The following is a 17,086-nucleotide window of genomic DNA, read 5'->3' on the forward strand; positions in this document are numbered from 1 at the left end:
TACGATCCCTAGAGTGCTATGTACTGGCTCACTTGGTTTGTGTTCCCAGGGGCAAAAAGCCCAAGGACCATTTCCTGCTCAATTTTCAACAAAGTTAACAATGGCACAACAATTTAAGAACGTACCAGCAACAGGAAGCAGTCTGTACCACATGGTTCTGGTTCAATCTTGATTTCTTTGTTCTTGCGTTTATATACATTAGGGGTGGCATGAAAAGCTGGAAAACATAAAACTGTCCTGTTTCCAATGGTTCATCCACTTGACAGGATGGGGAGGAACAAAATTGAATTAGGGAGCTATTGTCGGAGAATTTAGATATAAACTGCTACCATCAAGGTGCATAAAATTTGATCATTTCTGATATCTACACAATCCTTTCAAAGCTAGGAGGTACTCAGGGACAATTATGTGTTGGTTATTCTGTCCTGACCATGCAAAGCACATAGCACTATAACTGAACACGTGAAAACAGAACTGGCCCTTTGTTAAGAGCATCATCAGATCAGAAGCTGGGGTTCTACATGATAAACTAAAATAAAGAGAAGGAAATGGTGGCTGGGGATGGAAAACAGGAGAACATTTCAGAGTAGCCCACTCACGGTGAAGGAAGCAGTCGTATTTAAAGCAGCGCCGACAAAAAAGGGTGTGGAAGGAGTGCAAGGACTGCTCCCGCTGCACAGACTTGGCATTGGGGCCATCGATGTTGGGTGTGCACTGAGGGGGAAGTGCATTGGGGTCGGACATCTCTGTTAGCTCTCGATACCTATTTCAGAAAAGAGAGATAAGATTTTCTTCCAAGGGAATGTCTCCACTGAGAAAACACAGATTGAGTACTCAACGGTCATCTAGGCAGAGCTGGCCAAGGGGGGATAGGTGTTTTTTATGTGTCTTGTTGATGACGGAATGGTATATCACTAAGTAGGTACACCACTGTAATTATGCTGGGCTTGGGCGTATGTCTGAAAGTAAAGGGAGGGAAAGACTTGATAAGTATGGTGCTGGAGTAACTCTCCAGAAAAATGGGAGAATTTGAAAAGTTCTCTGCCCAGACTTATTCAAAGCCATCAAACAATGACCCTTAACATGGGAATGGGCGTTTAGAGGTAAGTAAGCAAGAGATAATCAGAAATGCAGGCAAATCATAATGCACTTACCATAAACAGGGCTTTTTATTACCCAAAACAGGCTTGAGTAAATTTTGCCTGAGCACTCTTACATGGTCTGAGTGAAACAGCTTTTCCTACCTCTCCTTCATGTCATCTGGGACACCATTCTCAGGGAACATGGAGGCAATTGCACTGAAGATCATATCATTTGGAAACTGTTTCTTGGAACTCTTTTTGTTCCCTGAATTGGAAATGACAAAAAGCTCCTGAGTGCTATAATCAGAGAATGCAAACAAAGCTGTTTGATCATTTTTCCTTTTGTCACAGCATTTTGATCAGAGCTGCTTTGTTAACCGAACCATGGACTATTTAGGAATACATAAAGAAGGTCAGTGCTACCTGGACTTATCTAATAGGCTACTAGTGAAAAAGAAATCAGAGTCATCTACATATTAACAATAAAATCCACAGTCCAAGACAGAATCTGGAGGTGAAAATAGGAGTTTTCATGGAGAGATCTGAATATAGAAGAATTCTATCATTATGTTGATGCTGAAGAACAAGACTAATATTATAACTTTGTTATAACAAGAGAAAGACACTATATCCCTGGACATATAGTATAATTAAATAACATATAGTATAATTAAGTATTAATGAAATAATTAAATACTAAAAACATGGAAAATGCTCATGATATAAGATTAGATAAAAAGGGATATATAAAATGTGGCATGATCCCAATTTCACATAATGTATATAAACATGTTGATTTATATATGTATTTTTTAAAAATTGAGATATAATGACATATAACATTGTATTAGTTCTAGGTGTACATGTATATACGTACATACACACATCCTATATTTCTTAGGCCTAGAAGGAAATACTAGTGCTGGTTATTCCTGGGTAGCAGGATTATAGGGTAATTTTATTTTCTTCTCTATAACTTTCCATGTTTTCCAAATATATTCTTTTTATAATTAGATACGAACAATGATTATTCTCTAAGTTCTATTTTCTTCTTCAGTTAGGTCACAGCTATCTTAAACTATTAGTCAATGATCATGTTTTCCTATTTTTTTGCTGAGGAAGATTCACTCTGAGCTAACATCTGTTGCCAATCTTCCTCTTTTTGCCTAGGGAAGATCTGCCCTGAGCTAACATCTATGCCAATCTTCCTCTATTTTGTATGTGGGTTGCCGCCACAGCATGGCCACCAATGAGTGGTGTAGGTCTGTGCCCGGAAACCGAATTCGGGCTGCAGAAGTGGAGTACGCTGAACTTAACCACTAGGCCACAGGGCCGGCCCCCATGTTTTCCTTTTAAGTGGACCAATGAGAACCACCAACAGCCTTTAATAAGCAATAAACCTTTCTGTCTTTCCTTCTTCCCTCTCCATCACTTTCAAAGTAGAATAAGGAAGTAGTGCTATTTACCTTCAATAGCATGTCGTTTTCTCTTTCTTGTTACTGGCAGATCTTCTTTGCTGTCATCTTGCTTTCCATCTGAGGTGTCATTGTGCCCTTCCTCTTCTTCATCTGAGTATTGATTCAGAGCATCTACCAACTCCAGGAAAACAGCATCACTAATCAGGACAGATCCAGGGATCATCTCTGAAACATAAGGAGTAGATGGATGAGCAGTGGTCATTTCATACTGCATTAGCCCTCTTAGGAAGGTTTTCTTGTAGTCACTCCTGAGACCCAGATAGATAACACATTACATTTTTATATGGACAACCAGGAAATTACAATAATTTGAATGGCTCTTACAATTGCAACAGTTCAGCCAGCTAGAGTGGGAAATTAAGTTATATGCTTTATTCTTACTGGGGTACTTCACTTCCTCAGTCACAGGTCAGCCTGTATTTATGGTCTAAAATCTCACAAAAGTGTGAAAACAATACAAATGGGACAGAGAAAGAATGATCAAATGAAATGTACTTGGTTTTGCTGCTGATGGATCAGTAGTGACTTCTTTGAATCAAAAAACAGCTTTTTTTTCCTGAAATCAAACCACATGAGGTTATACCACAACTTAGGATAAAGCCTTTGAACACTAGGGGGCACTGTGGATAAATAATGCATTTCAACAGCATCACAACAGGACAGCAATCATCAAAAGAGCAGGTGAGGCTATTGGTTTGCAAATCCATGGGAGTCTCTCCTCATCTTCCCACTTCTTACACACTGACAGCCTTTTCTAGAACTGCAACTTAATATAAATTGCTTGCTTTTAGGAAAATCAGAATATTATAACCAATTTCTGGGAGATCCAGGGGATATCTGGATCAAACAAGTAGGACAGAGAGGCTATGCTCCTTGCCATTCTCAGAGAAGCGGAAATGAAGAACAAAATGGCCTTGGAGGGAATTATGGAAAACTCCTAAGATCAACCTTATCTACACTGAACTTTCTCTCTAGCCACTGATTACTATATAATCCTTTTATGTCTCAACTCCCTTTAAAATTTATTTATTTATTTTTTATAATTTTATTTTTATTTTTCCCCCAAAGCCCTAGTAGATAGTTGTATGTCATAGCTGTACATCCTTCTAGTTGCTGTATGTGGGACATGGCCTCAGCATGGCCGGACAAGTGGTGCGTCGGTGCGCACCCGGAATCCGAACCCGGGCCGCCAGCAGCGGAGCGCGCGCACTTAACCGCTAAGCCACGGGGGCGGCCCTCCTTTTAAAATTTAACTGGGGCATCTTTAATATAAAATTTTTACTCCCAGCCATGTGATGACAATGAAATATTCCTCAGTGTGTACACTATAAGGCAGCAGATAAAAGCAAGATGATGATGTACCAAAGAAGAGGCACCATTCTAACAAAGTTTTCTCCCCAAAGGGCCCAGCACCACTACCTTCTTCACCGTGGACCTTCCCGTCGTAGTTATTGATCAGCTCCTCAATGAAAGTCTCGTCTTCTTCTTTCACCTCATCTCCCATGTAGGGAATATTGCACAAAACCGTCTCATCTTCTACCTGAAATCACACCAGATATGATTCATTCCATGAATCCACTATGCATCTTCTCCTTCCTGTTTAATGGAATCTTTGTGGAGCCATTTTTTGCTGCTTGAATCTCTTGAAAATACCTTTGGTTACAGAGTTTCCTGCATTTTAAAAACTGCCCATTTTGTTTTGCCAACAAGCCCTCAAATGTAAGCTGGCAATCCTACTCTTAGAAAAAAAAAAAGTCAGGGGCCGGCCCAGTGGCGCAAGCGGTTAAGTGCGCGTGCTCCACTTCGGTGGCCCGGGGTTCGCAGGTTCAGATCCCGGGTGCGCACCGACGCACCGCTTGGTAAGCCATGCTGTGGCAGCATCCCATATAAAGTAGAGGAAGATGGGCATGGATGTTAGCTCAGGGCCACTCTTCCTCAAGAAAAAAGGGGAAGATTGGCATCAGATGTTAGCTCAGGGCTAGTCCTCCTCACAAAAAAAAAAAAAAAAAAAAAGGTCAGTATAACTACTTGAGGATATTAACTACCAAATGTTTAGCTTGATACTAACAGGGATATTTCCACCAACACCTAGAATTTGACAGCACATTTATTTTTCACAGTGATTTCATCTATTATCTCATTTTATCCACTAAAGATAATTGTGAAATAGGTACGAATATCACCTAAACAATGGTCTAAAAAATCTTCAATTCTAATTCTTCTCATAAGTAGAGAGACAGATAACGAAAAGGAAGGCTTCCAAGAGTATAATCTGCAATATAACTAGAACATTTAGAACAGAAACTGGGCAACCATAAAATTTTAGGATATTCTCTTATACAGACTAAGACTAATCTCCCATAATCATAATAAAAAATTATGGTTATTAGTTATGTCAATCATACTCAGTGGGAACCTCAAGTCAATTACAGTATGGGCTATGAATATTTTCTAGCAATAAACAATACTAATGGATTTTTTTTTGTGGGGGGAAGGGTCAGTAGAGAACACTGTCATTCTCAAATCCCCAAGTATCAAGTAAAATTACTCTGAAGTTTTATCCTAAGAGATGATTCCCTTCTGTATCCTAGTCAGCAGAATTGCTATCTGTCACCAGGCAGATGATAAGCAATGGCAGTATTTAGAGAGGACTGATTATCAGAACCACAAATAATCCTAGTAGGGGTCAGCATAAAGCCCCAGATGACAGGATTGTAGATCCATGTGCACCTCTGTTATCTTGGTTGCTTTCATAGCATCTTGCCTTTAGGGGATTCAGAAAGGATTGCTCCATCAGCAAGGAGTCGTCAACCTGCTTAAGCCTCAAGTATCCGATTTAGACTGCATTTAACTACACCTAATATTTAAACTAGGCCAAGGTAGTAAGGAAAAATTGGAGTCTTGCCCAGTCTCATTCATTCAAAAAAGAACCAGCAGCAACTCAGAAGTACACTTCAGAGAGCACAAAATCTAACAAGTTAGAACAACTTGCAATATATATTTTTTAGAGTAAATAAATTACAAGAACATTCTGCCCTGCACGCCCAAGCTTTAAGTACACTCAGACAATCTTTACCCTAAGTGGAGAGCCAGCATATCAACATAAGAAAACCGTACAGTTTGAACAATCACCACAGCACTTTTAATACATACCATAAAGTTCTGCTGGAGAGGAGACCAGGAATACATGATGGGAACCAATGCAACTGTGTTCAGAGACCTCATTAACATATGTTGGCTTGCAAATCCTGGGAAAATGCTCTCTATGGTACACTGAAATATAAGCAATGACATAGAGAGGGAAAGGCAAGCACACAACCAAGAGAGAATTGTAGTTTCCTTCCAAAATAATCCCAGTAGGCTTTTAATTCTTACAAATTAATAAACCGAGGATTTTGTAACAATCAGCTCCTAAAAGGAACCACTCAACTATAAACCTGTGGAAAGCAGGAACTGTCTCTTATTCACCTTTGTATCCTCTACAGAGTCCAGCACAGTGCCTTCCACACTCAACTGAGGTTTATTTCAATCTAAAACTGTTGGTCTCCTTGGGCTGTACACAACAGCAAAGGGCTTCTGACAGTCCTAGGAGATGAGGAGGAACAGGAGGAAGTTTTTCTGAAGACCTAAACTTTCAGACAGTGGACATCAACTTAGCTGCATAGGTGACAGAGACACTACAGCAGGAAGCAAAGTAGTATAGAAATTATAGTTACATTCTGCTTTGGGAAAGAAAATTCCTTTCAATACTCTGCTTTTAATATTTTAAAAATATTATCTCTTTAGGAAACAATAGGGGCCGGCCTGGTGACACAAGTGGTTATGTGCCCGTGCTCCGCTACAGCGGCCCGGGGTTCGCTAGTTCGGATCCCGGGTGTGCACCAACACACCGCTTGTTAAGCCATGCTGTGGCGGCGTCCCATATAAAGTAGAGGAAGATGGGCAGGGATGTTAGCCCAGGGTCAGTCTTCCTCAGCAAAAAAAAAAAAAAGAGGAGGATTTGTATTGGATGTTAGCTCAGGGCTGGTCCTCCTCACACACACAAAAAAAAGAAACTATAATGATTTTAAAATTTACAATAAGAGATATCCTTTTGATCAATACACTCCTGTCCATTATCCAGGGCATTCCTTTTCCAATATCAAAGTATCCGAGGTGCCAAACAAGACATAAAAAAGGTTGCTTTGAAGCTTGTACACAGAGCCCAGGAAAGGAGACAATAAATGTCCTGTTTTTCTATGAAAAACTCATGATTATACTCATTAACTGAGGAGAACAACAGGCAAAAAGGTTATTTTTTATGTTATAGATTTACCATTCTAGTTATTCAAAGTTGATTATAATAGCTGTATCCATTATCCTTACTTATTTTCTAATATGTCACAAACACAAAAAAAAAAACTTTAAGTCCAAGGAAGAGAAGAAAGCTGAGCTTAGACAACTGGTTGTACCTTTTTGAGGAAAGGATGCCCGCTCACAGGCTTCATCAACTGGACAGGTTGGACACGAAGCTTCTTCCACTCTTCATTGAGGATCTGAGTTTTTTCTTGAACCTTTGCAAAATTTGCTACATACAGAGCCTAGCAAAGCCAAGGAAAAAATTGTTAGGATTTTAAAAGAAGAGTTAAAAGAAAAAATCCAACCCTCCACACTGGACCAACATATTAAAAGGTATAACCTTTCACTTGGGAATTATTTTTACCTTTGCACCCATATTTGCCTGAAGCCGTTTAAGTTGTCGAAGTCGCATGTATTCGGATTTAACTTTTCTTTTCCAATAAGTGATACATTTGGAAGTTGGGGGATTTGATATATCCATTTTGCTGTAATCTAAGAGAGACAGAGACGAGGAATAGTATTTTACTGCCTGGAAATGAATCATTCCTCAAATTCAAATGAACATGGTCAGTTATGCTTTCATTCCCATTACATTTATTCATAAAAACATAAGTCTAAAGCATCCAAATCTATGAGTTCAACAAAAAGTTTCAATTAAAAAAAGATTTCACATCAGCAATTCCTGGTCTGATTACCAAAAAGCTTAGCCTCTGTCCTCCCAGTACCTTGTTTTTAATTTATAACTCAAGAAGTTCTCTCACAGATATTTAGGAACTTGGATTACTTGGAAATTTAGAAGCCTACTACTTACTACCTTGATTAAGAGAATTGTTCAGCAAGAATCAAGTTAATTTCAAAGAGTTTGAAGGAAAGATCTACCCACACTCCAGAACTGCACCTGACAAATTGTCTAAATCTACCACGTGCATAGCAATAAAGGTCAGATATTACAACAGCATAATCTCATCTCCAAGTCAACAGCAAGACATATGAAAATATATAACACTGCAAACCACTTTTTTTTCGAGTTTGAACTAAGGTTCAAAGACTTAAAGAAGTACTTATTGTACACACTCTACCTACCTCAGAGAATGGAAAGGGAAGCGTCAGGTTTTATAATGTGCCTTCTGTTCTTCAGAGGAATGGCAAGACACAAAGGCAAAACAAATGTTCAGCTTTTCAAAAGAGAACAGACAGTGGTTTTTAGTCAGTGGAGCATATTTAGACCTCAGTCAGATGCTCCTCCAGAACTACGAAGACTTTGAGGTCTCTGCTACCATTATTTCTGCATGTAAGTCAGATCCCAATAATACTTGATACCATTTGGAAAGGGTCCTTTATTTTATTAAATTCTATCCTTCCAGTCATGTGTACAAATATATTCTCACAATTACCAAGTTTGTTTTTCTGCTTTTCTCAAACAATTTCTAGGCACAGACAGCAGGTCTATCAACTATTTTAGAGAAAGAACAAATATTAAGTACACGTAAAAATTGAATAAAATCTACAAGATTATGTTTTTACTCTATATTAACTACTTAGGTGTCCTAGAGAACTAGTGCTGTTCATGTCACTTACATTTTAAATTTTTGAAAACATTACAAGGAGCTACAAAGAGCCAAAATTTGAAACAGAAACTAAAATTTTAGTCCTTGTTTTTTTAAATTTCTAAAAAAAATTTTCTTTTGGAGTTTAATATCATATTTCTTCAAAAGAAGCCTTTTTAAATTACCTGTTTTTCCCCATAAGAAATGACAGCAAGACAAGAAAACAGCAATATTTAACCCAATGTCACATATATGCCACAATCACATCATGATTATAATATGTCACGCACATGGACTTCAAGAGGACTATACCTGAATGTTTCAATTGAAGAATCAAACGGATTGGTGTAATGCTGTGTTAAATTTAGAGGATAAATAATGGAAGAGCAAAGAAGCAGACAGACAGTCACTGAGTTTACTGTTAACTCAATCAAGTGATTCAAGCTCTTAAAAACAGATTTCCCTGTGAGTTAAATATTATCTCTCTGGGGGAAGTGAATGAAACAACATCACCTAAGAATTTGAATCCCAGAGTACTAAGGTGGTCGGTTATAAAAAAATTAAGCAGACCTGAATTTCTTTCCTACAAATTGCACCATCTCTCTTCCTCCTACATCTTTTAAATAGTTGTCACTCCTCTACGGAATGGGGCCAAAAGAGGGACCTTTTTTTGAATGATGAAAATATTTAAGAACATACAACACAGTCACATGTAATATTAAGTAGTTGCTCATATAACTTCTGCACTGAACAAGCTTAATAATAGTCTGCTCCAGGAAATGAAAAAATGGTTCAAATCTAGGACAAAACTGCCTCCCTCAGAAACCTCAGTTTACCCTCATTGAGACCCAAATGACCCAAATGTCATAGATTACAATTCAGTGAGACATCATAATCTCCTAAAAAAAATGGTTTTGAACTGAAATCCCTCTCCCATTTCTTTCAGAACTCATTTCCCTTTTTGAAATAGTAAGATTAGGGCAGGTTGCTCCATCCATTTAAAACTGGAGATCAGGTAACGGAAAAGAACATAATCCAGAGCTGCCAGGGGAGGTGTGTGTACACTTCTTAGAGGAGATGGCCACAGGAAAATATCGATATTTTTCTTAAAGAAAGGAGTTGTAACTGAAATGTGATCTCCTATAGTCTGTCAAAAGAGATGACAGTAAACATACCACAACAGTCCAATAATTAATGGCACTATTTCTAATTTTACTCAAGTGCTGTTTTTGGCCACAGTATGCACATATACATAAAAATGCCATCGAGTTTTACTCAATCATACTGTAAAACAAGCCACATTTCCTCCTTTTACAATTAAAGTGATATTTAAGTCTCATGTGACCAGGAGCCAATATTTATTTCACTTGGCTTTTTAATGGGTCTTCTACGTCTCTAATAATTTATTCGGCAGTTGGTCAGCTCCCACAGACTGTATTAGAAAGATGAGACACACTGTTTGGAACAGATAGGTATGATTAAAATAAACACCTGAAACATAGCTGTAAGATGGGTTCTTATAGCATATGGACACTACTCAACAACTATCACTTCAAAGATTTAAAACAAACAGAAAACTCAGCTTTTGCTAGAAAAGATTTGGAGAAATGGGTTCATTTATCTTGGGCAAAAGGAGTGGCGCACAAAAAATACTTTATATTTCTATTAGATCTATTCTTTAGCTACTTACACATGCAAAACAGCATTTATATTCCAGTTAAATACTAAGCTAGTACTTAAGAGCTTTTCATTATGTTCACTTATATATTGAAAATAAACTCAAAAACATATACTGTTTTGGTCAAGAAATTTAAAAATAAATCTTTATATAAATAACTCCTACAACTCAATAATAAGATAAAGAACGCAATAAACAGTGGGCAAAAAACTTGAACAGATATTTCAACAAAAAAGATACAGAAATGGCAAATAAGCACACAAAAAGATGCTCAATATCATTAGCCATTAGGGAAACGCAAATTAAAACCACAATTATATACTATTATACACCCACTAGAATGGCTAAAAAAAAAGACTAATAATACCAGTTGTTGGTGAGGATATGGAGCAACTGGAATCTTCATACATTACTGCTGGGAATGCAAAATGGTACAGCCACTTCGGAAAACAGTTTGCCAGTTTTGTTTTGTTTTTTAAGAAAGTTAAATATATATTTACCATACAATCTGGCATATAATTTCTAATTATTTATCCAAGAGAAATGAAAATATTTGTCCCCAGAAAGACCTGTACATAAATATTCATAGCATCTTTATTCATAATAGCCAAAAAGTAGAAACAATACAAATAACTATGGATTGGCAAATGGATACAAAGTGCAGTATATACACAAAAAGGAATACTACTCAGCAATAAAAGGAATGAATAGTTCCTATATATGCACAACATAGCTCAAAAGCATTATGCTAAGTGAAAGAAATCAGACACAAAAAACTACATACTATATGATTACACTTACATAACATTCTACTAGAATGATTCTAGAAAGGGAAAATCTATAGTGACAGAAAGCAGGTCAGTGGTTGCCAGGGGCTGGGGTTGGGGAAAGAGATTAAATGGAAAGGAGCATAAAAGAACTTTTTTGAGATGATGAAAATGCTCTATACCTTGGTGTGGTGTTGGTTATACAACTACGTACTTTTTTTGTTTTTTCATAATTTTATTTATTTTTCCCCCAAAGCCCCAGTAGATAGTTGTACGTCATAGCTGCACATCCTTCTAGTTGCTGTACGTGGGACGCGGCCTCAGCATGGCTGGAGAAGCGGTGCATCGGTGCACACCCGGGATCCGAACCCGGGCCGCCAGTAGCGGAGCGCGCGCACTTAACCGCTAAGCCACAGGGCCGGCCCACAACCACATACTTTTATGAAAACTCACTGAAATATAGACATAAATGGTGAATTTATTGTATGTAAATTTTTACCTCAATAAAGCTGATTAAAGAAAAAATAAGTCTTTCTTGATAATAGATCAATCCAGTATTTTCTAGAGATTTTTACTATTAAAAATCTTTAGGCAATTCCACCTTAAAAAAAAAAACTCGAGTGACTTCAGAATAAATAATAATAAAATGATCAATACTAGTTCATTAACTGTAAAAAAATGTTACATGTATACTAATGTAAGATGTTAATAACAGGGGAAACTGGATGTGGGTTTATGGGAACTCCCTGTACTATATTTACAATTTGTTTGTTAATCTAAAACTGTTCTAAAAAAATAAAGTTTATTTTTAAAAAAGATTGATAATTGGAAATAAGAACTACCTTATTTATGTGTCAGATCTCTACAGAAAAAGAAAGCTATAAAAACTTGGAAATCTTTCCCCAGAAAATTGGATCTCAATTTGCTTCAAAGGCTAACACTAGAATGTAGTCTGTCACTAGTTGGAAATGGGAAAACATTATTGAAATGTTTGGGGATAAAACATTTAAGGAACAATATTCTTTTTTTTTTTTAAAGATCTTATTTATTTTCCCCCCAAAGCCCCAGTAGACAGCCGTATGTCATAGCTGCACATCCTTCCAGCTGCTGCATGTGGGACGCGGCCCCAGCATGGCCCGAGAAGCGGTGCGCGCCCGGGATCCGAACCCGGGCCTCCAGCAGCGGAGCGCGCGCACCCAACCGCCAAGCCACAGGGCCGGCCCTGGAACGATATTCTTAAACTTAGAGAGATTGAGGTCAGAATATAAAAGTTCCATACTATGAAGTTCTTTCATCCACACAAAGGCGGCCCTTTGCAGAAATGGCTTGTCTGAGGGGCAAGTTCAATGTCTTTACTACTTTCTCTTTTATAACAAATAATTTTATTAACCAGCAGGCTAGGTAAGCCTTTGGAGGCAGATGGTACTATAGATTTTTAAATTTTCCATCTCATTCTTTTCTTTTCAGTTCATGGTGGCGTTGAAACATGAACTGTAGGAGTGAACCTACCTCTGCAAAGAGCTCTAGTAATGCACAATTGAGTCATTCTGGTGATCACCAATTTCATCAACGCTCTCATGAAAATCAACTCTGTGGCTAGGTACACAGCCCGACAGATCCTTCAACTAGGATCTACTAAGCACATGTTTACTTTATACCCTCCCACTTCTCCAAGGTATTTACGTTTGTTATTAGTTTGAGCTTTGGGCACTATACACATGGAAAGAACCTTACTAACAGGAAGCTGTGACCCTGAATTCTTATTTAAAACAAAATTATAGCATTAATATTTTCTAGTGTTGCTTTATTAAGAGAATCAGGTCATTTGCACTGCAGACAATTAGACCCAAAGGAAAACGCTGGCTCTTAGAATGTACAATGCTGATTTAGAAGAGTTTCGGCAATAGGCTAGACCCTACCTTAGCTGGTTCTGTACTATGCTAGCACAAAGCTTAACATTTAGTGACTGCTCATTATCATTCAATAAAAACATGACTTTTTAGTTATTCCATTTTGAATCAAAGTATTAAGGCAAGTGAGTCAGAGAACATAACACATCAGATGTACTAACTCCAACTACTCATTAAGTAACTCTTGACTTTAAGGTTTGGAGCACTGAAGCCCCAACTGACCACCAGCTGATCGACTAAAGAGGTGGGAAGGAGCCCAACACAGTTTGGACAAATTTAAAAAAAAAAAAAAGCTGGGGACTTTCTGGAATGGGGACTTTCCCTAAGAGCAGTTTTTCCTTTTTAAACTCTCCCCCTCAATCCTAATCTAACTGGTATAATTCTCCTCACCTCTCCACCTGTTTTTTCTCTTTACTCTTTAGTTTAACTATCCTATGAAGAAATGTAATGTGTTTTTAGTGTTGCTGCCTCAACAAAGTTGAAACTTTTAAAACTTAGTATAAGAGAGGAAAAAGATATACTTAATGAAGTGAATTGTTACACGTTTCTTATAAGGCACAAATCAAGGGCAGGAACTGTTACCCACAGGACTAAGGAAGCCAGATTTCAGATCTCAAGAATTAAATAAACAGAATTAATATTTTAAATAGTTTTTAAAAGGCATGCTAATTCAAAGGCAAGTATAAGAAAAACAAGTCCGACTACATGTTCTCACCTTTTCCTTTCTCACAAAAGTATTCCCGGGAGTAACATTTCATTTTTAATCCTAGGCTCTTTATTCCAGTGCTGTTTCAAAGAGAATTAACACCATAATGAAGAGGTCATTTGCACCTCAAGGAGTTTTAAAGCTGTGCCTTAGCATCAAATTCCTTGATTGACCTACAAGTACTCTGCCAGTTAGCGGCAGAACTAGTATCTAGATCTCTTGACTCCTAGTCCCAGAGATCTTCTCACTATTTATTCCACAAACATGTATTGAGCACCTACTGTGTGCCTGGCACTACTTTAGGTGCTCAGGATACATGAGGGAATAAAACAGACAAACATCCCTGCTCTGGGAGAGTTTATTCACACTGTCTGTGATACACTCAGCACAAACCTTGACAATAACTATTATTACATTTTTATAGATGGTCCTTTTCCTCTATTATAAATGTGTAAAAAAAAAAAAAAAAGGACTTCTCTCCTAAGACACACTCTCTTCTATGTAAGTAAGAAATCTCTTTTTATCAATGCCCCACCATCCCAGCCCTGGGGATTCCAAGGCTTAAAATAGACAAGCTCTCTCAGAAACCTCTGATAGAGTTAGCACCTTCTCAGGCTGGAAACGTCATTCAATGCCGGTTTCCTAAACCTAAAAGCATCAGGTGGGGAGATTTTTCTCTTCCAAGACATCATGACAGCAAACGTCGAGGACGAGACCCACACTTGCAACGCCGTCCTCGCACACAGCCAGCTGTTCGTCTACCTCCGCTCTTTTCCCTCATCCTCACGAGCGCCTCTGGCCCCGGGCTCGATACCTAGGCTACTCCATTTACCATTCTGTATTTCACCCATCGAAAGCCCACTCTCGCTATTCCACTGGCGGCACTAAAATCCTTCCACATCCCTTCCCCTCCCCGGCCCTGAAACAATTTCAAAGGAGTCACTTTTTACCGAATTAAGTTTGTCTCACATTTCCTAACAGGCATGTCCCACATACAACACCTTGCCTTTGCTTTAAGGCGCTTTGCCTTCTATCATTTGATCCCCAGGAGAATTCTGGGGTGGGCAGGGACTGGCGCGAGACCAAATTTGGAGAGAAGCCTCTTACTCAAGGCCGGGACTGGGGTGAGGCGAGCGAGGCGCCCAGCGCGCAAAACCTAAGGAGGCACGCGGCACCGGCACGACCCCGGGAGTGAGCGCCTCCGAACATTTTGCGCCTTAGGAGCCTCACTCGCCTCGCCTCACCCTAGTCCCGGCCCGGTTTTCACTGCCACCCCTTCCCCAACACCCCCAAAGTCATCACAAGCTGAGCCACCGTTCTTGGCCCTGCCCGTGCACAGGCCCAGGGCCGTGGGAGTCCACCTCGCCAAGGGCCCCCGCAGGTGCCACCGCCCACCCGCTCCCTCTCTACGCTGGGGCTCCCGCCCACCCGGCCCACCCCGCCCTCCAACGGGATTCCCCGTCCCAGGCCCGCCCCTGCCGCTCCTCCTCCCGGACACGCCGCCCTCCCCGCCTCAGACGCGGTCCTCGTCGGGGGCTCTCTCGCCCCGTCGCCCCCTTTCCCCCAGCCCTAGAACGGGGAAGGGGCGCCCCGCTACCCCCGACCAGGCAGGCAGTGTGCCCCTTCGCTTCCTCCCAATTCTCGGACCCCTTCGCCTCTCCCTCCCGCAGGCCGCGGGTGGCGGGGTGCCCAGGCCCGGCCCCACCGCCCGGCCCGGGCTTGTTTACTCACTCACCCTCCATCCCGAGCCGCAGGGACCCGCCGCCAGCACGCCTGCGCGCCGCGGCCCCGCCCCCGCGCCGCGGCCCCGCCCCGCGCCTCCTCCCGGCGCCTGCGCTCTGCACTGCCCGCGCCCCGCGGGTCGGGCCACCTGGGCTTCCTTCTTCGCACGTCTGTCGTTTGGCGCCAGTACCCCGAACTCAGGGGTCAGAGGTGGTGGAGCGCGAGCCCTACGGTTTCCAAGGTGGCGCTGTCAGGGGAAAGGGAGGGCTCTTGGGAAACCTGGAGCAACTAATATCTTCTTGAAGACCTTATCCAACGGTTGCACCAGCCCTGCATGCTGGTGACGAGCCACGCCTCACTTCAGCATGTGAAACCAGCCTGCAACCCCTTCATACTGATCCCTCATACCTTCAGTACCCCCAAACACCTGTCTGTGGGCTCTAAGTAACCCTTCTTGCTTTATTTAAACCTGACTTTCCTACTTCTGTTAATAGTTTTCCCAGTTACTTAGATTCAAATTAATAGCCTTGAATCAAAGTAACTCCTCACAAAGTAACCTATAAGTTACAAAGAGGAAAGTAGTAACTTTACATGGGACAGAAATCTGGCAGACATCACCTTAACCAAGTGATCAAAGTTAACATTACTAGTGATGAGAGATACTCTTGTTAGGTACCTCTCAATATGATACAATGACAAAGGCACAAAATCACTTCTGTAGTATTCTTGAAAAAATGCATAAGCTGAATTAAATCAAGAGGAAACATCAGACAAATCCAAAATAAGGGGCAATCTACAAAATTACTGGCCAGTATCTTCAAAAACATCAAGGTCATGAAAGACAAAGGTTGAGGAATTTTCTGGATTGGAGAAGATTGAGGAGACATGACAACTGAATGGAATGTGTGATCCTGAATTGAACCCTGGTCCAGAAAAAGGATACCAGTGGAATAATTGATGAAACTAGAATAAGGTCTGTAGATTAGTTAATAGTATTTTATCAATCTTAATTCCTGGTTTTGGCAATTGTACTTCCTCAACATTTGAGGAATTTGGCTGAAGTGTATACAGGAACTCTCCACCATTTGCAATGCTTGTAAACCTGAATTTCAAAATATAAAGTTAAAAAATTAAAACTTACAATACAAAATAACATTACTTTGAATTTGTCCCCGAGTATAATTACAAAAGCCTATAATGTTCATTTGTTCAAATAATCTTCATAACAACTCTATGAAGTAGGTAGGGAGGCTTTTAGTTCTATACACAAGGCTATTCTGGCATAAGAGAGTTAAAAGACTTGCCTTACACAGATGAAAAATTGCTCTGTCATGTGTTAAACTCAGGTCTCTCAATTACAGATTTAGTGTTCTTTTCCTTATATCAGAGACTTTGACTTTGCTGTTTTTCTCTTGCCTGTGTCCACTTAATTGTCAAATCAAGACAAATATTCCTTCATACTTGACAATTTGCAACATGTTCCTTTCCATTCCCACTGCCTTGTAGATCAGTGGTTCTTAAACTTGCTTCACATTAAAATCACCTGGGGAGCTTTAATAACTGCTTATGCCTGCCTTCCACCTGCAGAGAGTTTGATTAATTGGTCTAGGATATGGCCTGGTCTTCAAAAGTTCTAAGAGCATCCCAGGTGATTCCACGTATAACCAAGTTTGAGAACTATTACACTACATAAATAATTGTTTTTTTTTAAATTTTATTTATTTATTTTTTCCCCCAAAGCCCCAGTTGATAGTTGTATGTGACAGCTGCACATCTTTCTAGTTGCTGTATGTGGGACAGAGCCTCAGCGTGGCCAGAGAAGCGGTGCGTTGGTGCGCGCCCAGGATCCAAACCCGGG

At 40.0% G+C, this 17,086-nt stretch overlaps 1 protein-coding gene across 3 annotated transcripts in view; it reads right to left on the reverse strand.

The window, feature by feature from the left end:
• Window positions 1-15,289, reverse strand: part of EZH1 (enhancer of zeste 1 polycomb repressive complex 2 subunit) — a 27,785-nt gene extending 12,496 nt beyond the window's left edge. Inside the window, exons 1-11 of one of the 3 annotated variants that reach the window (XM_058561045.1) lie at window positions 14,113-14,628; window positions 13,516-13,586; window positions 7,982-8,073; window positions 7,263-7,390; window positions 7,012-7,140; window positions 5,714-5,833; window positions 3,980-4,100; window positions 2,549-2,725; window positions 1,245-1,347; window positions 600-763; window positions 126-217 (exon numbers count right to left, since the gene is read on the reverse strand). In XM_058561045.1, the coding sequence (XP_058417028.1) occupies window positions 126-217; window positions 600-763; window positions 1,245-1,347; window positions 2,549-2,725; window positions 3,980-4,100; window positions 5,714-5,833; window positions 7,012-7,140; window positions 7,263-7,379 (1,023 nt within the window). In that variant the 5' untranslated portion in view covers window positions 7,380-7,390; window positions 7,982-8,073; window positions 13,516-13,586; window positions 14,113-14,628. Of the gene's footprint in view, window positions 1-125; window positions 218-599; window positions 764-1,244; window positions 1,348-2,548; window positions 2,726-3,979; window positions 4,101-5,713; window positions 5,834-7,011; window positions 7,141-7,262; window positions 7,391-7,981; window positions 8,074-13,515; window positions 13,981-14,112; window positions 14,629-15,241 lie in introns of those variants that run through there. The other 2 variants (XM_058561044.1, XM_058561043.1) reach the window with 2 other exon arrangements.
• Window positions 15,290-17,086: the final 1,797 nt, after the last annotated feature.

The sequence above is a fragment of the Diceros bicornis genome, chromosome 18 (genome assembly GCF_020826845.1).
Source record: "Diceros bicornis minor isolate mBicDic1 chromosome 18, mDicBic1.mat.cur, whole genome shotgun sequence".
Taxonomy (NCBI): Eukaryota; Metazoa; Chordata; class Mammalia; order Perissodactyla; family Rhinocerotidae; genus Diceros; species Diceros bicornis.